We start from the raw sequence: 23921 nt of genomic DNA on the forward strand, positions 1-23921 counted from the left end.
ACTCAATTGATGTGGCAGAAATATTAAGCTTTAAAAAACAAACAAATAGTGTTTTCATTAAATTAGTGTTTTTAAGAGTGATGTGAAGAGATGGGAAAATGGATCATCTTATATCAATATATAATTTTGGTTACCTTTCACTGTTTCTGCCCAATATTTTACAATTTTGTAAAAGGTGGGGGTGACTGGGATAAAAAGACATTTAACTCATTTATTTAGGTATTGGTATTTTTAGAACAGAAAAGCAGAAAAGGTCAAATACATAGGCAGAGATGGGAGCATTGGAAAGGAATAAATACATTTGTTCCTTTGTAAAAAGAGGGATGAGGATGATGATAGATGAAAACATGAAGAAATTTTGTGGTATGGAGGAGAGTAAAAGAAGCCCACATCAGACGACCTTACACACTCTCTGCAGTAAGTAAGAAATGGGGTCGTCCACCCTGGTAGTGCTATTGGGAGGTGGCAGGGATCATAGAGGCTAGAGAATTGAAAAGGGAAGAAAAAGGGGTGGTGAGAGTTGCTATGAAGAGCATGCTAGGGAATGAATAAGAGGTCAGTAAAAGCACCGCCAGGCACCAATGGCCTAACCGAGGTTTTCATACATCTAACAATTGGCCAAAAAGCAAAGCAAGGCTACTGAAATTTTTGTAACACACTTCCCCTTTACCTCTGCCTAACAATCAGCCTCTTCCTTAAAGTCACAATCCAAGCACCATCTACTGCATGTTTGCCCATGAAGAAATATTGGATGTGGTTGCCTGTGGATTCAGTGAAAGTCTCTTGGTAAATGCAAATGTGAATCTTGGGACCAAAAAAGACTGAAATTGGAAAATTGGCCAAATTTGTGAATCTGAATGTTAGTTTCATAGGGCCCAGGTTTCGAAGGTACACATTATAGCTTAATTTTATCACAATTTTAACACACTATGAAAGCATCTTCAAGGGGAAAGAGGCAAAAAAATTTAAATCATCAGAATAGATCTAGCCAAAGTAGTTAAAATGGGGAAGAATAACTTAGTTTTACTTGTTTTAATTTTTAAATTACTCAAAAATAGTAGGTTCACTAACTGATAGGTTGATAATTGTTTAGTGACTTAGGTATTAAACTTTTTTAAAACTCTAGGAAGAAACAAAAAGGCCCTTTGGAAGTAATAGAGATTTTTCTAAGGAGACAGAAATATTTGGGCAATTTGCCTGTAGAACACCAGATCTGAAACTAGATATCAAGCTCTAAAGGAAAATAGTTACCATTCCTCCTGAGTCTGATAAATTGTATATGTGAGTACATGCATGTGCATGTGTGTGTGTGTACATGCATGTGCATGCATATACAGGGCATACCAAAAGTCTTTTAAAGCTTAGAACTGCTCTGAGAATTTTAGGAAACCCTGTAAATATGGATAATTACATATGGAAGAAATGAGATTTTTTTCCCCTTAAGTTAGAATGAGAGCCAAGCATTAACAATTTGGTTAGTAAAAATGGGAAGAGGGAACAAGAATTTATTAAGCATCTACTATATGCCAATTACTGTACTAAGTACTTTACTACCTCATTTGGAAGAAAAAAAATAGTTGCCAGTTTGAATAAAAATTATATTTGTTTGTAATGTGATGTATAAAAGATATTTTAAAAATTCAATATTAAGTTGGTCTTTTCATTTATCATTGAAGACAATTAGACAAATATATTTGCACACATGCGTACATATATGATAATGTGGAGTAGTGGCAACAACCAGCCTTTCCTACCAGATATGCAATGGCTCTGAGATCCAGGACAAGTCACTTAATCTCCTGGTGCCCCTAGGCAACTCTCTGATATTATAAATTGCAAAGAAGTTGCTGATCTACATAGACAGAAGGCGTTACCTTGAGATAAATGATATCACTGATCCCTACAAAAGAAAATGACAACTACAGAGACCTGGTCCAGTTTATCTACCTATGTTTCTTATAGAGCTCTTTTCCACCATCAGCTTTATAATCACAGAGTTGGAAGGGGCACCTTTTCCAAGCCATACCTGAATAAGAACCTTTCCTATAACCTGCCTAACAACTTTTTGCTTGGAAATGTCAAGTAAGGAGAAGTCCCTGCCTGCTGAGGCAGCCTGTTCCAATCCTGAACATCTCTAAGTCTTAAGAAAGCATACCTCACGTTGAGCAGAAATCTGCCTCCCTGAAACCTCAATTCCCTTCTAATTCAGCCCTCTGGGGACAAGCAGAGCAAGCTACATACTTTTTATACATGTCAGGCCATCAAATACTTGAAGATAGCTTTCATATCCTTTTCTCCCACCTCTCTCACACCTCTATTCTCCAATTCAAAAGTTCACAGTTCCTTCAGCTAATCCTTTTATGGCATCTAGTCACTTTATCGTCTGCCATAGAGGGTCTTCCAAATCTTTTCATCTCTCCTCCAACCTTCCATGGCTTTCTCTTCCCCTATCCTCTCAGATGAGAACCTTGATTCATGTTTTACTGAAAAAAAAATGAGGCTATTTGCTGAGAGCTCCTCCTTCTTCCTTCCTTCTCATCTCACATCACTCAGATGCCTTCTGCCACAGTCTTTATCCATCTTGACCTTCTGTAACTTCTGACTACCAACAATAGATACCCTCTTTTCTAGGCTTTCATCATTAGTCTTTCCTGGTTTTCACACTACCTATCTCACTACTCCTGGGTCTTCATCTGGAACACACCTGCTAACCAACAATGTCCATCAGGGCTCTACCCTGGGCACTCTTTTCTTCTCTCTTTATATTATTTCACTTGGTGATCTAATCAGCTCCAATGTATCATCTCTTTGCTGATGATTCTCAAATCAAAGTATCCAGTTCCAACCTCTTTTCAGACTTCTAAGGTCTCACATCTCCAATTACCTAGTGAATATCTTGAACTAGACGTCACATGGGCAGGTTAAAATCAACATGTCGAAAACTGAGCTCATTATCACCCCCCAAAACATTCCCCTATTCTTAGCATTCCTTTTGCTTACAGGGTACCCCTTTCTTCTCAGTAACCTTGATTCACAACCTAGATATCATGCTCAACTCCTTTCTCTCTCACACCCTGCCCCATATCCAATCTGTTGTCAATTTTACCTTTGTAACATCTGCAACATGCCCCCTTCTCTCCCCTGGCACCGCCACCACAGCAGAGCAGGCTCTCATCATCTCATACCTGTACTATGGCAATAGACCGCTTATCCATCTCTCTCTTTCAGGTCTCTTTTCACTCCAGTTCATTATCTATTCAGCTACAAAGTGATTTTTCTAAAGTACTGGCCTGATTATATCATCTCCCTAGTCAATGAATTCCATTGACTCATCACCTCCAGGATCATATATGAAATCCTCTGTTTGACAGTCTAATTTACCTCTTTCCAGTTTTCTAGTTTTCTTACAACTTATATGTCACCCCACTGTGATCCAGTGACACTGGCCTCCTTTCTGTTCTACCAAGGAGACACTCTTTTCCTGACTCAGAGTATTTTCAGTAATATTCCCCGTACTGGTAATGCTCTCCCTCCTCGTCTCTGTCTCCTGGCTTCCTTCAAGTCCCAACTAAAACCCCACCTTCCACTGGAAGCCTTTCCTGATCCTTCTAAATCCTCGTGCCTCCTCTCTGTCCATTATTTAATTTTTTTTTCTGTTTCTGGGTTGCATCACACAGTTGTTTGTCTGTTGGTCCCTTCCCTCTGCCCATTCGACTGTGAGCTCCTTAAGATCAGAGGATGGTTTTATTTTTCTTTCTATCCCCAGCCCTTTGCATGGTGCCTGGCACATAATAGGCTCTTGTTTTTAGGGGGAAGGCAGGGCAATTGGGGTTAAGTGACTTGCCTAAGGTCACACATCTAGTAAGTGTGCATAATAGGCTTTTAATACATGTCAATGACTGAGTAACTGGCCATCATCCTTTAGATGTACTCTAGCTTATTAATGTCAATTCTCAAATGTGTCCCCCAGAACTAACTATAATATTCCAGATGTGTTCCAATCAGGGCATAATAGTACAGCAAGACTCCTGCTGCCCTCGTTCTAGATAACTTCTGAATTAATTAGCTTTTTTTGGCTACTGGGTCATACTGAAGGCATATATTGAGTTCCAAATTCACCAACATCTCCAGATTTTTTGCATCTGTACTGCTTTAGCCACATATTCTCAATCTTCCACTTGTAAGATTGACTTTTTTTTTAGGACATGGCACATGCCTCTCAAATTTCATCTTGCAGTCCGTTGTTCTTGTTCTTGTTGTGAACTTTAGACATCTAAAGGAGGCACAGTGAATAGGACACTGTTTCTGGAGTCAGGAAGACAAGTTCAAATTTTGCCTCAAGCATTTCCTAGCTGTGTGACATTATACAAATCACTTACTTCAATTTTCTCATCCGTATGATGAGGATAAGAATCGCAAGGTTGTTGTGAACATGAAATGAGACGTCTGTAAAACCCTCTGCAAACCCAAAAGTGCTTTGTTCGTCATTGCTTTTGCTGTTATTAGGATTATTGTTATCCTGAGTCTGTCATCCAACAGGTTAGCTGTTCTTTTTACTGATATAGTTATAAAAAGAAAAATGACTCAAAATGTGAAACGAGTATCTACCTCTTTTGATGACCATGGAGGCAAGCTACGTCTAGGTGACACAGTGGATAGAGCACTGGACTTGGAGTCAGGCAGACCAGAGTTCCAATCCTGCCTCAGACACAAGACAGTCTGCCTCAGTTTCCTCATCTGTAAAATGGAGGTAATAATAGCGCCTAACTCACAAGGTTGTCAGGATCATATGATTTATCACATACAGCATTGGGCAAACCTAGAAGCACTATATAAGTGCTAGCTATGATTGTCACATGTTCAATGCAGATAACATGCTACTGCAATGAAGCTCTATGGATCATTTAATAGCGTTAACTTCTCAATAGATTCCTGTAATACTTTGTTTTCATTTTCTCTCAATCCTAAAATATAGCATAATACTCTGTCTTGCTGTGAAATTGAGAAGATACTATTTTTGCTTCTGACTCCTCTTTCTAAACTTTCATCAGAAAAATCTAGTAATCAGTAGACTTTCCACTACTTTGCAGAATTCTTTGCCTCTGTAACTCATAGAAATGCTGATTCCAAACTTTCTTCCTAGTATGTGATTTATTGGCTTCATTAGAGGAAAGTACTTGCTTACATTCCTTATATGCATTGGTTATTCAAGCAGACCTAAAAGTTCTTATTTTAACATCTACCCAGGCAGGTAAATACTTAGAATTTTATTGCTCACTCTCTGTTGATTTGTTAAGTGACTTTACTTACCCCCATTTTGCTGATTCATCATAGTAAAAATGCAAGAAAAAGAGAATCAGCTCTTTTAGAGGAATAGAGGATATCTCTGACTTGGGTTGCCTTGAGCTAATTAAAGATAATTATTGAAAATCATTGTTGTAAGACCTGTTATCAGCTTCATTTCTTCATTCAGTATGTGCTTGTTTTTATTCTAACAAAATTCTTACAAAATAAAGGCAAATGGTTGATAATGACTATCTTTCTCTCTGTGTATATATGTGTATATGTGAATATAAATTATATATATACATAATGTATGATTTTATACATATAATGTATAATTATATATAACATGGTTTTATATATATGGTTATGTATGATGGATAATTTTGTATTACATATATGTACATATATAAAATGCATGATTATAAGGCAGCTAGGTGGCACAGTGAATACAGCATGAGGCTGGAAACCATGAAGATTCATCTTCCTGAATTCAGATACAGTCTCAGATACTTACTGTGTGACCCTGGACAAGTCACTTAACCCTGTTTGCCTTAGTTCTCATCTACAAAATGAGCTGGAGAAGGAAATGACAAACCACTCCAGTATCTATGTGTACAGATGTAGATGTAGATGATATAGATATAGATGTAGATGATATAGACATAGATGTAGAAATAGATGGAGATGGAGATGTAGCCACAGTTGTAGACGTAGATGTAGATGTAGATATGTGTGTATTCATACACACACACACACATACACATACATATTGTCCTTTGGTCTTTTTCAACTAATCCCTGTTCATGAGGCATTTTGATTAGTTGGTTCCACCTTGTGGGTTTTTTGTTTGTTTTGTTTTGTTTTTTATTTGATGTACTGTGTAGTATGGGAAAGGGTGGTTGATTTAAAGTCAAAAAGACAAATTCAAATCTAGTTCCGGCACTTTCAACCTTTGTGACTTTAGATAAATCACAATTTTCTGGGCCTTAGTTTCCTCAATTGCAAAATGAGGAAATTGTTCTGAAATTTGGAAGTTCTTAATATGGAATCCTTAATAAACTAGGGTTTTTAAAAATGTGTTTTATGCTTTTGATTGCAATATTTTGTTTCCTTTGTAATCCTATGTATTTTATTTTACGAATATAAAACATTATTCTGAGGAGGAGTCTATAGGCTTCACCAGACTGCCAAGGGTCCACACTAGAAGAAGTTAAGAACTCAAATAGATGGACCTCAAAGTTCCCCTCCAGCTTTAAATGTATGATTCTAAAAACTTGGTTTCTCATTTGTTTGAGGTTTATAGAAAGCATTAAAAGTGCTACCTCTCTGTCCTCACAGAAAATGGAATGTCTCTCTTCAGTCTTAACTGCAGTTCTTGAATTATGTATTGCCAAACAAAACAATCTAAATATCTGTTTTATCATGAAAAAGTACTGCTAAGACTAGGACTATACAGCTATGACTATTACAATAGCAACAACAACTGATGATGATGACGGTGGTGGTGGTGGTGGTGGCGGTGGTGGTGGCGGCGGCGGTGGCGGTGGTGATGGTGGTGGTGGTGGTGGCAGTGGTGGTGGCGGCGACGATGGTGGCGGTGGTGGTGGTGGTGGTGGCGGTGGTGATGGTGGTGGTGGTGGTGGCAGTGGTGGTGGCGGCGACGATGGTGGCGGTGGTGGTGGTGGTGATGGTGGTGGTGGTGATAATGTCATTTCCTTGTTGCCAAGCCTCATATCAGAGCATCTTTCATAACCATTTTTAAAAGAACATGGAAGATAGCACAGCGCGGTGGAAAGAAAGATGGAGTTAGAGAAGCTGGCTGAATCCCGGATCTGTTGGTTCCTCCTTTTGTGACCTTAGGTGTCTTTTCTCCTTTCTGAGCCTCATGTGAAATGAGAAGATTGAGCTGGAGGGCCCCTTCCAATTCTAAATCTATGATCTTTAGATCTTAGGTGATTTTGTTTAGTCTACAGTGTTGTTCCTTTTGAACATCAATTGTGGCAGCATCATACGTGATTTTAAATCTGAAGTTAGAAGATCTGGATGTGAATCCTGCTTTTAGCAGGAATCCCCATGTGATTTTGGGGAAGTCATCTAACTTCTTCAGATCTCAGCTGTCATCTATAAAATGAAAGGTTTGGGGTAGATAACTTTTCCAAGGTCCAATCCAACTTCAAATCTATCCTCTTATGCTTATTATATCAGTATTATTCTGTTCACTAATTTTCAATTTTAAACATTCTATGTTCTTCATAAGGAAATAAGAAAACAAGCATTTATTAAGCAACGACCATGTGCCAGGCTCTATGTTAAATGTCTTATAATTATCATCTTAGTTGATCATCAAAAAAAAACCTGGGAGGTAGATGCTATAATTATCCCCATTTTAGAATTGAGAAAATTGCAGCAAATAGCAGCTAAATGTGTTGTCCAGGTTTGTTGTGCCGCCTAGCTGCCTTTCATACACACACACACACACACGCACACACGTATATGTGTATACATATGTGTGTACGTATGCTACAGAATATACCCCTTGCATAACAGATGAATATTCTCCCATGCTTAATTATATATTCAATTGTCATCTGTTGGGGTAGCTAGATGGCACAGTGGATAGAGCTCTGCGCCTAGAATCAGGAAGATCTGAGTTCAAATCTGACCTCAGACACTTAATAGGGGTGTGACCGTGGGCCAGTCACTTAGCTTCTGTTTGCCTCAGTTTCCTCAACAATGAAATGAATATAATAATGGCACCTAGTTCCCAGGGTTATTGTGAGGATCAAATGAGATATTTGTAAAGTACTTAACACAGTGCCTGGGATGCAGTGGGCAATATATAAATGTTAGCTATTATAAAATCAAGATTCAAAAAAAATTAAGAAAGAAATCAGAAGCAAGCATAAAAACCGGACTAAATATTTTCTAAAATAATTTCCTCTTTAAATAAATACATGAGAATCGTAAAAGCGTGTGACCTTGATGTTTGGGCTCATTTGATTGAAGAGGTTGAAACAAGTGAAACAATCATACATATATATATATATATATATATATATATATATGTACATATATATATATATATATATATATATATATATATATATATGTACATATATATGTATGTACATATATTCACCCAGGATAATGGTTTTTTAAATTTAATTTTTTTTTAAATTCTGAATTCCAGTTGTGCTCCCCCATTAAACAAATTATACTAATTTAATAATTTTTAAGTACTGCCATTAATACAGAATATTATACAAAATATTATGGGCTCAGAAAGGAATAAAAGTTGAAGACAGTGGCTTCTTTGAAGAGTTTCCAACAGTTTAGTTGAGGACAAAGAATAATTTTGGGGGATAATATAGAACGTAAACTCCTTGAGGACAGGGACTATTTTACTCTTATATTTAATATCTAGAACCTAACACAGTACCTGGTACATAGTAGAGCTAAATATACACCTGTTGATACACATAAAAAAGAAAAACAAAAATATTTAGGAGGAGCATGCAAACCTATAGCTATTGGAATAATAAGACCATAGATACTGAAGGGGCCTAAATATAAGTCATGATCAGAATTGGATTGAAGAAATTGTTAATATCCTGAAATGATAAAAAGAAAATAAGAATCGCCATATTGGGTCAACCTTAGTCAGTTGATGAATTTCAATCCTTTGTTCTCTAAGCTTTCCAGATGGAAGTGTCTTAACCTACTAAGTTTATCTTCAAATGTCATCTCCCATGCTTTTGATCATTTACTCTCCATTGAAATCATGGTACCCATACATATAAAATTAGAAGCCAAATGTTGAGACTCTATCATGTTTTTGCCCTTGGTCTCCTCAGCCATTTCCACTTAAGAGTTTGATCCTATAACCTCTCATGCTTCAATTAAACCAACCACAATCTTTAGATTATCAGTTGTAAGAAAAGCAAATGCTGGTGACAAATTCTAGAGAAACTGGTAAGTCATCTGCACAGAGTCGGTAGATTCGATATAACTCTCTAGTTGATGTAATGAAAGTCACAGGAACTCTTCTAGAGCACAAAGCAATGTCTGACATCTTTAAAGTTGAGTCCAGTAAATTTTCAATGATAATTTTGTATGGTTAAAAACCTGAAATCAATGTTACCACAAACTTGTTATTTTTTTTTTACTTATAGGATTTCCAGCAGTGTTTGTTGTGGCCTGGACAGTGGTACGAGCAACAGTAGCAAATGAGAGTTAAGTATTAAAAAGAAAGGGTGGGGGGAGGAATATAGTCTTTTCCTCAGATATATCCTTTAATACTTAAAGGCATCTGGAATGGGGAAATTAACTTCATGAATGCAAAAACAACCTTTTTGTTCCTTGTCCATTAGATGCTCTACAGAATATATACATTATCTACTTGAGGCCTTCCTCTAGGTCTTGTTACATGAAACAGACATATATCACTGAAGCTCAGTTTCTTCAGCTTTTAAATGGAAACTGGAACTATTTAAACAGTAACTAGCGGGTAGCTAGTAGTAGTAGCACTCTCTCTCTCTCCATATGTGTGTGTGTGTACACACACACACACACACACACACACACACATATATATATATATACATACATACACAAAGAAAGAATTATATTGTTTTTTAACTCTCAATTGTTTTTCTAAAGTTCAAAGTACCCAAGTTTTTAATCCATGAGCCTCTTTTCAACTCTAAAATATGATAATTCCTTTTTTTAAATAAAGGAAAGCAGGTTGTAAAGTTTTAAATAACAAATATAACAAAATAAACAATATTCTGAAAGTTTTCATAATCATAAGTACCAGTAGAGTATAGCTTATGATTTTCAAAGCACTTTCCTACATACATTCTCATTAAAAACCAAAGTGGCCCCTTTCTACTCAGTTTTTCCTAAATAATTCAGCCTCCATGCTCCCTTTTCTAACTACTAGCACTTGTCTCTGAAGACTCTAACAGTGTAGTTAATCAGGGAAATGGCAATTGTTGAGGTCTAATCCTCCCATATTAAGAGGAAAAAAAATTTGAGAATCTTCCTCCTAAATTGTATAGTATTGGAAACGGTGGAAAATGTTAACAGTTGAAGGACAGTCGTGATGCGCTATACTGTTACCAGCTATCCTCTGTCAGATTGTTGGTCACTTGGTGAAATAATTTTAATTGGCTTCAGGTGAATTTTGTGAAGAACCTCTCTTCCCACTTCCACGGTACCCCATGTCCCTATTTGTGCATATTTCCCTCTAGGGGATGAATGATGGATGAACATTGACTTGTTCATTTTTCATCTCATTTCTGTGCTGAGCAATGATGAGTCAAACAAGAAAAGAAAATTCTATCTGGTACATGCACTTTGCTGTTTTTGTCAAACTCATTAAGGAAAAGAAGAGAATCTATGATAGTAATTTTAAATGAGATGGATTAGCTATTAATGTATTTAACCTTAGGTGTCATGTCAAAATCACAGAATATAATTAAGCATCTGCACATCCTGTACATTTCTATATTTACATTATAGTTCTTTAACTTTTAGATTCTGGAAATAAAATCTAATTTCTGGATTAACTTAAATTCAATTAGTACTTATTGGTTGTACACAGAGCACTGTGAAAGATGCTGGGAGAGAAATGAAGTTTGGGTAGGAGAAGGTCCCTATCCTCATGGAACTTACTCTCCAGTAGGAAGATAGGACACATATGAGCAACTAAACCAGGGGTGGGGAACCTGTGGCCTCAAGGCCACATGTGGCATTCTAGGTCCTTGGGTGCAGTCTTTGACTGAGTCCAAGTTTTACACAACAAATCCTTTTATTAAGGGGATTTGTTCTGTGAAGTTACTAAATTACTCAGTTAGTAAAGGGGAAAACTAGTATGTCCATTTAAGAGGTGCAACCAAAGTGGGGCCAAAGCAGAAGGTCATTGCCCATTGGTGATGATCAGGGAAATCTTCATGCAGAGGGATACATTTCAGCTTGACTTTTAAACTTACCATAGTTAAAAATAACAGTCTAAAATTTACATTAGTAACTGCAATGATCATCCTTTGAATTGATGACCTCAATGAAAAGTCAAGATGTAGTTCAATCTAGAGCTATAAAGACTGGCCTGGTTTTCTTTTTGTATAACTATGTCACTGACAATGTTGTTAGTTTCATCCTGTATCACTTTGCCTTGCCCTAGTTTATACACACAATAAGAAACAAGATAACTTATCATAATAAAAAATAAATAAAATGATAGATAGGATTACAAAAATTTAGGAAAATGAGGTGACAGAAAGCCTAAGTACTCCTTACAATCATAAGGGAAGGTATACATAAAGGCAGAGAGCAAAGAAGCCATTAGAGACCCGTATAAATGGTTCAGCTTAACTGAAGAATAGAAGTGATGATGGTTAGGGAGTTGTATCGGATAAGGAGAAAATGTAGGAGAGCTTTAGGTTGTGGAATACCTAATATCCTGAGCTTGGGCTCAGGAAATAGATATTCTGAGTTCAAATGCAACCTCTGACACCTACTAGCTGTGTGACCCTGGGCACTAAGTTGTTAAACTTTATTTGCCTCAGTTCCTTCAACTGTAAAATGGGATGATCATAGCACTTATGCCTAAGAGGTGTCATGAGAATCAAATGAGATAACATTTGTAAAGTTCTTTGCAGAGTGCCTGTCCCATAGTGGGCACTATATAAATACTGTTATTATTATTGATTAATTGAAAGACTTTAAACAGAGAAATGGGATAAGAAGTTCTAGGCCTAATGAGACTAACATGGAAGTAATGCAAAGGATGGAATTGAAAAGACTAATCAGATGGTAATAATAGTCCAGGTCAAGGAGGGGGAAAGAGGGTCGGCACTTAATGGAGTCATATTCTAAAATAGCATAGTTCGTGTCAAGGAAGGAAAACTATCATCCCCTTCTCTTTAACATGCCAGAACCACAAAGTGCTTTTAAAACTATGGTATTCTCTCTGAGATTTTTTTGCATTGTAAAAAAAAAACTATGATTTTTCTTTCATATGTCACCTCATCTGGTCCTTACAACAACTCTATGAGATAAGTATAATAAGAAATATCATTCTCAAGTTCTAGATGAGGAAAATCAGGGCCAGGGAGACTAAGTGACTTACCTAAAGTCCTAATAGCTAACATCAGAAATGGAATTTTGGGCAGCTAGGTGGTGCAGTGAGTAGAGCACCGGCCCTGGAGTCAGGAGGACCTAAGTTCAAATGCAGCCTCAGACACTTGACACACTTAATAGCTGTGTAACCTTGGGCAAGTCACTTAACCCCAATTGCCCTGCCTTCCCTCCTTCCCCCCAAAAAAGAAAAAGAAATGGGATTTCAACCCAGAGATGTCAACTCCAAATCCACCAATCTCTCCTACAACAGGCCTAATAGAGGAGAGAACATGGATATGAAAGGAATTGAAAAGGTAGAATAGACAGGGCTTGGAAGAAGTTAGAAATAGCACCGGGGTTTCAATATGGAAGACTGAATGATTGGTGGTACTGTTAACTGCAACAAGGAAGTCAGAAGGAGCAGGCCTGGAGGGCAAAAAAGATCAGCTTAGTTTTGGACATTTGGAGTTCAGGTGCCAATGGAGCTACAAATAAAAATGTCCAATAGTTAGAAATATAGACCTGAAATAAAGATGTAAGGATCATATATAAGAGATTATAGTCAAAGCCATGGGAATATATAAGATTGATAACGAAGAAAATACAGAAGGAAGAAGTGGAATGGACCTTAGGAGATACCCACCTTAAAGGATCTGGTTGAAGAATGAGTGATAAAACCTAAAATAAACTTCCACAGAAAAACAAGAAATGTAAGTAAAAGTGCTCATGTCTGGGTCGATTTTCCCGTTTCCCATAGGGTAATGAAACTTTTGGCAAATGTTGACTCTCACTGATGTTTGTACCCAAAAGCTTAATGCCTTAAATTGTTTGAAAGATATGCAACCTTTTAGTTGCATTAAAGTAAATTTTTGTTCAGCATAAAAATTCTCTAAAGATGGAAGAGGTAGCTCTTATTGAGGTCCTGGTAATTGCTCTTCTAATGAAATTTAGTCACCCAGTAGCAAAGAGCCACTCTGCCAGCTTTCTTAGATGTTCAATTTTCTGCAGAGGTATAATAAAATCCAATGGGGAGGGAAGTATCTTTCAGTCTCTCCAAAGAAAAATCTACCCCTTTCCTTGGTATTCGAGATTAGCGGAAGGCCTTGATTATTTCCAATCTAGACTACCTCAGCCAGTATTTATTTTTCTCTGCATTCTGAATGGTCACCATGTATGTGGACAAAAATGTGGCACTCTGGGGAAAAAATTCCTTTGTAGGATGTAACCGCGTATATCAAATATGTCAAGAATATGTTCTGAGCAAAGCAGGATAAGATAAAAACACAGACTTAGTTATATCAAGTTCAATTCCAAAAGCGTTTATTAAGTGACTATGGTTAATACTAAAGGAGAGATGAAGATAGATGAAGCCTGGGCCCTGCCCTCATGGAGCTTTTAATTTACTTAGGGAGATAAGATACAAAAACAATGATAATGATTGGTGTTCTTTCCTCCTTAAAAATGTATTGACGGTATGCAACTTTACTAAAAATGACAAGTTTTAAATTTTTTGAAATAATTTATTTTAAATTACCTTAGTCATTGAGGGAGAAGAAAAAAAATGTTATTTTGGGGGACATAATTTTTAAGTAATACTGGATAAAATCTGAATCCAAATGGAATGTCAACGATATACAACACATTGTGATAGAACTAAAATTATTACACAAAACTAACAGAATTTCTACCCCTCCTCCCAAAATGATCCATTCCTTATAGCACTAAGCAGGTAAAAATTAGTCAGGTGACTAACTGATACAATACTTTGAGTCAGATGATTAGTTTTAAGAAGGCAGGTAAGTGGCTCAGTAGGTAGAGCACTGGGCCTGGAGTCAGTCAGACCTGAGTTCAAATCCAGACACTTACTAGCTGTGGGACCCTCTGCATTAATCTACTGGAGAAAGAAATGGCAAACTGCTCCAGTATCTTTGCCAAAACAACCACACGGACAGCATGGTCCATAGAGACATGAAAAGTCAGACATGAAAAGTCAGACATGAAAGAATGACTGAATGACAAACTAATTTTTACTTGATGATTGCTATAAGGCATTGATCTTTCTGGGGTGGGATATGTGCGAATCACGTAAAACACAAAGACGAAGGTAGCAGATCTCAATCGTTCAGCTGTGCAGTCCTCCTTGCTTTTTATGCTTCTTTTAGTCTCAAGTCAGGAACAGAATACGCCAACTGCTGTCTGACTTTTTACAAGTTTGCTAGCATATAACAATAGTTTGCTGGCAAGTGTATTGGTAAAACCAACCCTCCACCCCCCAAAAAGGACTACAAGTAATAATAATACAAAGTACAGGTACAGAGATATAAACCTGGAAGTTACCCTAAAAATCAGCCAGTCCAGCTCCCGTATTTTAGAAGAACACTGAGACAAGAAAGGTTACACTACTTGTCCAAGGTCACTCAGAAACTCAGTAATGGCACCAAAACTAGAACCCAAGTAGCCTGGGTTTCCATTTAGTTCTTTTTCATTATCCCACATCGCAACCTCATGACCAATTAATTCCCTCTGTGGTTTTTTGTTGTTGTTTTTGTGGTCTTGGTCCAAATCTATGATTTCATTGTTGTGGAGAACTAACCCATGTGGAAACTCCTTCCATTAATGTAGTCCAGTAATTCATCTGGAAATTATAGTCTCATAGGAATGCTGGGAAGACAGAAAGGCTAAGTAGTGTTTATGGTCACACAGACAATAGAAGTCAAAGGCAGGATTTATACAAGGTCTTCTAGTTGCTACCCGCTAAGCCAGGCTGACCCTTAATGATCTAAATCATTATTGAAATTCCCCATTTTCCTCTTAATCTCATAGTCCCTGTGATGATAAAGGTATGGTGAGGTGTCAGCTCCACTCAGTTGACTTAGAAAACTAACCTCTATATTTCCATATACAGGTAGGTCCTGATTAGTGTGAGAATTAATCCAGTGAATTGGTTGCATGTATTTGAATTTATACTACTCAAAGCTAAAATTATACAAAATATGGTAATTGGTTCAAGGCCAATGGAAATATATAGTGCAAATTTAAATGACGTAACCAATTCGCAGGATTCATTATTTGAATATACCTAGATATAATTTCCACAGTTCTTACTGAGTATCCTGTGTGGCCTACTTATAGGGTTTCAGGTATAAAAGAGGGATTCATAGTACTTTGAGAATTCTGAGGAGTAAGTGATGACTTCTGACTGGGAAGATTAGGGAAGGCTTCTTGGATAGGTATTATGGTGGAAAGGAAAGAACATTAAATTTTGAATTAGACCGTAGAGATTCTGCTGTTGTTTCTACTGCTCACTGCTTGTGTAGCCATGGGCAAGTCACTTCATGATTCCAGGCCTAATATTATCATTAAATTGCAAGGGTTGGATAAGATGACCTCTAAAGTCCTTTCTAGTTACAAATATATGAATCTGTCCTCCTAAGGAGGTGATATCTAACTTTGAAGAAGTAGGCTATTGAGTGGAGATGAGGGAGAGGACATTCTGGGCATAATTAATGATGGGAGCAAAGATATAAAGTTGAGAGAGGTACCAGATATGTTCAAGAAAGGGTGAGAAATTCAATTTGACTGGACCGTAGGGGATGAGAAAGGAAAAGAATGCAAGCTGGAAAGATAGACTCAGCTGCCTCTCATATCAAAAAGAAGATTGGAAGCTTGTGAAATGATAAACCAGATGAGAATTGTAATTGTAATGGCTAATTAAAATTGTATGGACTTTACATTTCAGGCCATTGCTTACCCTCTTCAAATATAAGTATTTTTGCTATTCTGCTAAACCACTGTTTTTAAATGTCAGTCTTCTTTTAATATACACCTTAGCATGATGAAATACTATTAATGGAATACATATATTATGTCTATTTGAAGGAAAGAGTAGATTTCAGAAATAATGCCACAAAGAAGAAAAACTTACAAAACAGAAAGAAATGAACAGCTTTTGTGATTACTACATTGCTAAACTGTATTTTCTACATTCTTCTCTTAACCTATCCTACACGCCACAGGGAAGACAGCTTTTCCAGAGTAGTAAATTCTGGGTAGTTAGTTTGAGACTGATGTTGCATCATTTGAAGAACAGCCACATGCATATCACACTAGAAACAAGTCAACTCCAATCAGATATCAGCAGAATTACTCTCTCCTCTACAATTTTAATAAGATTGCTTGGGCAACTTGAAAAGGCTGTTTGACTTGAACATCATTTCTAAGTTTTACTCTTGTAATACTTCCAGTAAGTGGGAAAATTGTTTTCAGAACAATGATTCAAATGCTTCTTTTAGCACAGTAAATAGATCAATTTACACAATTTTTCTGTACCAGTGGCATGAATATAATTATTGAAAAAAGTCTAGGAACTAGTCTCTACTTCTTGTTACCTGGACAGAAGGTAAAAACCATGAATTCAACAGGATAGTTTGTTCCACCAGGATACTGTTATCCAACTACTTGGTCAACAAAATATTTAGAGTAGGTTAAAGTAATCTGAAAGGAGAAAGCATTCAAAGTTGGGGGGACTAGAAAAGCCACACAATGTGGGCTTTCAGCTGAGTGTTGAGAGAAGCCAAGGAAACTAAAAGACAAAGAGAAAAGTGTAGATTATTCAAGGTATTAGGTGTAAAACCAGAGCAAAGGGACAAGAGATTCGGTTGTTTTCAAGAGAGATGAAGAAGGCCTTGTTGCTAGATCACATCATATGTGAAAGGGAGTAACATACAAAAAAAACTAGGAAGGTAGGGAAGTACCAGGTTATGAAGAGCTTTCAATACCAGTGGTCTTTATAGTAGCAGAAAGAACACTGGTCTGCAAGCCAGAAACCCTGGGTTCTAATCCTGGTTCTACCCATTGTGTGACCTTAGACAAGTCAGCTAACCTCTATGGGTCTCTATTTCTTCATTGTAACTAATCTCACAAGATCATGTATGTAGGAAGATGTTCTAAAGTGAAATATACCATCAAAATTTTAAATTATTATTATTAGATGTTGAATCATTGCTGACTGTAGTGGGGTGCTAATCTCATTTAAAGTCTTCTCTAATCTCTACAAGTTTAAACATATTCTATTCCATAGTTGGATCGTGGACAGATTTGCTGTCTCTATATTTAATATACTCTTTATTTATTCTGATAACTGTTGTTAAAAAGAACTTACACTTATATACTGCCTTATGCTTACAAACCACTTCCTAATTCCCCTATTTTAGTCATAATTATACTAGCACAGCAAGGTTAAAAGTGACTTTTCTCAGGTTACAATGAGCAGAGACTTGAACTCAGAAATTTTGTTTCTGGTTCTCTCCATTACACCATGATGCTGACTGAATTAAAAATTGGAAGGCTGACATTTTATAAAATGTCATTTAAGAATGAAGGGTGGAACCATACATGGGACTGGAAGCAGTTATTTCCCTCTCATACCTTGACTATTTTTATTATATATGCTGACCCAATCATTACAAGATCATGCTACATTTGAATTGGTAATGGGAGACAGTTTGAATAGAACAGCTTGAATAGGGAATATCTTAAACAGTAATCATAATAAAGAGGTTGGTAATGCATCATATACTTTAAGAACAAAATAAAGAATTTTTTTGTACTTGGCTGTCCATCAACTCCAAGTGAAATTCTCAACAACATATCATCTAAGCTAGAAATTATTTTATGCATGCTCACAGTGTTCTCTGAAAAGTTATACTGCATGCCATCCACCGTCTCTATTATATCCACCTTTTCTAAGGCATATACTGACTTTTCTAGTTAAAATGCCAATTTTTATAACTCTTTGAATGAGTCTTCCAATTTGCCATGGAAGACTTGTGTGCCATTTTCATTAATTGTAGGTTTTTTTTTATTTTGCCTTTTTAATGCTAGATAGACCTATCTTTCCCACATTGTAGGGAGCTCACAATGAGCAATTTTCACTGCCAATATATAACTGTACCTTTCAAGAGGGGTTCTTAGTGTGTGTGTGTGTGTGTGTATAGGCCTGCATCAATCAGGCAGGTCTAAGGCCCTCTTCTCAGAGTAATGTTTTTAAATGAGTACAATCCATAGGATTACAAAGGAAACCAATTATATTGAAATACAGTTAACAAATTTTTAAGTGCATGACTGCAAGTTAAGAATGCCTAGGGCACTGAGAATTTAAGTAACTTACCCAGGATCACATAGCCAGTATGTGTTAGAGACAGGATTTACACTTGGGTCTTTCTTGTTTCTGAGGGCAGCTCTCTATTATACCACCTCTTACTTTAACTCAGGTCTTTAAATGTCCTGCCACAAGTTCAGTGAGTTTCTCCCATAATTTGATTTTGTTGTGTTTTGGAAAACCAGCTCATGTGTCAGGATTTAGCTACAAAAGATTATACATTGGTTTCATAAGCTAGGGTATAGTAAACTTGATTTGGCTCGAGTTTTATTTACAAAATTTTAACACATGGAAAAATCAAACTCCTCATTTAGCAAAACGATCATATTGCAGAACTGTCAAGTCGGAAGGGACGTCTGAGCCCAAATGATTCCTATATATGAACTCCTTTTCCACCATACCTAAGAAATGTTCAATTTTGGATAGTTCAAGCCAAGAGTTAAGACATTTTCCCCTCCATTAAACCTAAATCTTCACCTCTGTATTTTCTACTCATTGCTTCCAGCTGTGGCCTCAGGGACCAAGAATAACATGTGTAATAGCTCTTCCACATGAAAGGCCTTGAAATACTTAGATATCATCATCATTCCACTACCTAACCCATACAAATCTTCTCTTCTCTAGGCAAAATATCTCCAGTTCCTGCAACAGAGCCATTAAAATTTCTAGCTTATACCAGTTGTCATATCCTTTAACATGTCAGCCGTGTTCTCATCCCTGTGTTAGGACTATATAATTTGGCCTTTATTAGGTGGCTTCATCCATGATATCTAGGGAAAGATGATCTTTTGTGGGAAATTCGTGATTAAATTATTGATTAGCTCCTCTTACATGGCCAGTTTTAGTCAAGCAACTCTCTCTCTCAAACAAGGCATAGATTAATGAGTCTAGGGTGGAAAATGGGTTCTTTTCCCCATGTCACCCAAATGGTAGCCAAAATAAATAAATTCGCTTTTACTCATTTGAAAGGATTTATTGAGCAATAATTTAGTTCTAAAGGAGATAGTAAAAAAAGTGCAAGTTATGGATCCCTGCTGTCTATGAGCTTACTAGGAATTTTAATTCCTTACTCACTGATTATATTTTCATTATACTAGTTCATGTATTAGGGAATTTTAAGAAGTAAATAATTATTATTATATTAAATCAAAATATTAAATTATTATTAATTAGTATCAATATCATATTTTGAATTTTGAGAGTATGTTACTAGGATTTCCATTAACAATTTTTCTAAATAAGAGACAGTTTACAGATGGAGATTTTTACCCATGATTTCAATTTGTAGGTTGTCTTAGAACCAACAATATAGAGAAATGTTGAGAAAGAAAAGTCATTCATGGATTCTACTCATTGAAAACTAAATACTTTCTAAAGTAACTTCAAATGCAATTAAGTTGTTTAGGTTATAACATTTATTATAAATAAATTCAATCATCAAGAATTTATTAAAGACTTACTGTAGAGTAGGCAGTGTCCTAGGTACTGGAGATACAAATGCAAAAATGACCATCCTAGGAGCTTACATTCTAATAGGGAGCTATGGCACATGTATGGAAATGGTGGTCAGGGGAGGATGTTTTCATGTAAGCAGTCCCAAATATTTTGGGTAAAGCCATGTGCTAGTATATTGTCATCCGTTTTCAGTAGCCAAGGTAGTATTTATTTGATTATTGTTCTAAGAGTAAGAGGTGGGAATGGGGTGGGTATGATGTATATGGCATAGCAGCAGGCCAGATGGCAAGATTCCTCACTCCAGATATTCTCTAGTGTCCTGTTAAATTGCTGGATGTGATGTGAAGAGTTTGAAAATCCATTAACCAAAGCAACCAAACTGGGTGAAAGAAATTTGATCAGCTGAAGATTATGCCACTAAGAGCTAGGTATTGAAATACTATTAGAGTTGTCAACAGTGGACATTTTATAGACACACTTGGATTTTAGTTTTATATAATAGTACCAGAAAATGATGGCTTAAATTCTCTGGAATAATTAAATGTACCTAAAGGCAAAGCATAGGACTTCCTTGATAGACAATAAGTTGGTATAAATGGATAGATCACTGGGCTTGGGGTCAGGAAGACCTGAGTTCAAATCCAGCCTCAGATACTTATTAGCTTTGACCCTGGACTATTCTCTTTAACTTTCTGGGCCTCGATTTCTTCTAAAATGATGGAATTGGACCAAATGACTTCCAAGGTTTCTTTCAACTCTAAATCTATGCTCTTATAAGGTTCATTTTGACTTTCCACAAACTCATCATTTCAGCCTGTGAGTCTTTCCTGGGATTCTGATTCACTTAAGAATCTGGGAACTGAGTTGTCCAAATTGAATTTTCCTGGACCTATTAGTTTGCCCTATATTTTGAAGGAACCCTTCAAGATGATGTGGTAAAGTGAAAAAGAACACTAGAACTGAGTTTTAATTCTATCTCTGCCACTAACTAGTTGTGTGAAGTCAGATAATTCATTTAATCACTCTGGATCTCAGTTACTAGAACTCTACCACACACACACACACACACACACACACACACACACACACACACATCTTGTCTATAAAATGAGAGAGATCAGCCAATTAATTAACAAGCATTTTTACAATTCCTAATATATGTCAGGCTCTGTGCTAGGCTATAAAGATAAAAAAATTTAATAATCACTTCCCAAGAAATTTATATTCTATTGAGGTAGACAACATATACATATATAGTTATATATAATATATAGATACAAGATCATTTTGAGAAAAGACACAAGCAGCATGAGGGATCAGGAAAGGATTCATGCAAAAGAAGGGAGCCCTTGAGTGGAGATTTAAAGGAAATTAGAGTTTCCTAAGAGGTGCAAGTTAGGAGGTTTCCAGCCATGGAGGACAGCCGATGCAGACGTAGAAAGAAAGGGAGCTGGATGTGTACTAGGTATGAAGGCTCTTCCAGTTTGGCTGGACTCTAATGTGTAAGGGTAATGTACAGCAAGGTTGGAATGGTAGGTTGGGGCCATGTTGGCCACATCATTAAATGACAAGCAGAGGAGTTAATGTGTGATCCTGGAAGAAAAATGGAAGCATGGGAATTGGTTCTATAGGAGAGTGACATGGTCAGACTGAAGGTTTGGGAAAACCATTCTGATAAAATGATCTCTAAGATTGCTTCCATCTCAAGTCTATAATCTTAGTATCTAGGACAATTCCAGTTCTAAATTTCCATAGTTTTCACTGGCAAGAATTAGAAATATTCAAAAAATAAAGATCTGAAGACCATTATTTTACAATCCCTTGAGGTACCAATGACTTCCTCATTTCTAGGTTCCTTTTCTTTTTTTCTTATTCCAGGTTTATAGATGTCAGAGTTTTGCTTAGGTTGTGTTTAGCATTAGCAACTTAGTCAAAATGAAAGGAATAAAGAGCAGCAAAGTCTACACATGTAAAATTTATTTTTATTTAATTTTTTTCAATTAACAAAAATGTCTAAATAACAAAAAATGTATTTCCTCTCTGTCCCATTTCCATCTGGGGGGAAAAGGAGGAAAATACGAAAAACAACAAAACCTGTGTAGTATCAACATAAAAGTTCAAAATCCACTTCAATATAATAAGAGCATGGAAAAATCCTAAAACTTGGAGGGAAATGTTGGTAATATAAAGCCATGCAGAGACTAAGTCAGGCAAAGTCAGTTAGAGACAGTAGACTTGATTATAGCCTGGAATGAGCTTGTGGTTCTGCCTGAGTATACAAGAGCAAACAAAGGCACACGCTTATATGTTAGGTCAGCAGTGACAGTGATAAACACAATGAGATGAATGCCTTGATGATCAGCCTCTTCTGCCGTTTTGTTCTCAAGGCAGAGCTAAAACCTTGCAAAACTCTTGCAGTAATGGAGACTTCCTCATCTGAAGCCATGCTTTGTTGAGTGATCATTTACTTTTGGAGCTGTCAGCATGAATTATGTGCTAAAGTAAATCTAAGGAGTCCTTACTCATCTGCAATTTGGAGTTGGTGGATAGGCATAGTAGCTCATCTTGGGTAATATGTGGGCAACAAGGGAGAGGAAAAAGTCAAGGATGAGTCCAGGGATCTGAGCCTGGGGGAGGTGATGAAACTTTATTTCAATGAACCACAAACATTTATTAAATGTCTAATGTATACAAGGAACTGTGTGAGGTGCTGAGATACAAAGATTAAAAATGAGGCAGTCCCTGCCTTCAATGAACTTACAGGCTGATGGTGGTTTGGTATAGCATGGGAGAGGGAGAGATGTTATCCCTCTAACCATATATCCTAAAAGCAATGCTAAAATGGTCCTGCTTTTTCTTGTCTGTGCAACAGCCAATGGAGGGAGCAGACAACCCAAAAGTTCCCTGATTAACAGGGAAAGTGGTTCAGATTTCAGATATTGCTGCCAAAACATAATCCGTAACTATTTAATGTTTAAGAGGAAGATAATTTTAATAGATAGATGAGCAAGAGAAGCATAAAGTGGGCAAAATATCTAATTGCACAAATGAAGCATTTGGTGGTTATTTGCTTGCTTGACTTGTTAAAAATGTGCTCATTAAGGGTTTCTACTCACACATAGGAAGGCTAGTACAATAAAAAATTAAATATAGCAAGATAAGAAAAAGATACTGGCAAAGGTTTGGGTTTTTCTAGGCTACGTTTCATAATGGGGAGTTTATTGCTCTCCCCTTGTACTATTACCATGGGTTGAGTGAATTTTTTTTTGTTTTATTTTTCTTAGATACATACAAGAAATTTCAGAGTTCTCTATTACAAAAGGTCCAAGATAAAAGCCTCTTCTTTTATTTTTTTATGTTGTAGTTTTTACATCCCAAAGGGCTCCATAAAAAATTTTGTAAGCATTTTAACAAAAATAGGCAAGCATTCTGTCAACAAGTTTTGATAGTCACTCAATAAAAAGAAAATCCATTTACATCACATTCAGAATATCTTTGTGTCCTTTCAACACACGATTGACTTGTTGAGATAAAAGCCTATTTTCCATTAAGCATGAAGGCAGAAGGCACTTGGCTTTTCTTATTAGAAAAACTGGGACTAATTCCATTTTTTTTAAATTAGATTTTATTACTTTAGGTCAAGTCAGTCAATAAACATTTAATAAGCACTGACTATGTCCCAGGCATTGTTCTGAAGAGAAAAAGAGAGGTAAACGATGGTCTCTGCCTTCAATGATCTCACAGTCTAATGTGTGAGGTAGCTAGTGGCACAATGAATAGAGCACTAGGCCTGAAGTCAGGAAGACTCGAGTTCAAATGTGACCTCAAACATTTTCCAGCTGTATGACCCTGGGCAAATTACTTGACCTCAGTTTGCCTCAGTTTTCTCAACTGTAAG

The 23921-nt window shown here is 36.6% G+C and overlaps 1 protein-coding gene across 1 annotated transcript in view; it reads left to right on the forward strand.

Moving 5' to 3' along the window:
• The window catches only part of PTH2R (parathyroid hormone 2 receptor), a 76919-nt gene that overhangs the window by 8129 nt on the left and 44869 nt on the right, over positions 1-23921 (forward strand). The window contains 1 exon segment of the mRNA XM_036757129.1: positions 9459-9518. Within this exon segment, the coding sequence (XP_036613024.1) occupies positions 9459-9518 (60 nt within the window).

This window comes from Trichosurus vulpecula, chromosome 4 (assembly GCF_011100635.1).
Source record: "Trichosurus vulpecula isolate mTriVul1 chromosome 4, mTriVul1.pri, whole genome shotgun sequence".
Lineage (NCBI taxonomy): Eukaryota > Metazoa > Chordata > Mammalia > Diprotodontia > Phalangeridae > Trichosurus > Trichosurus vulpecula.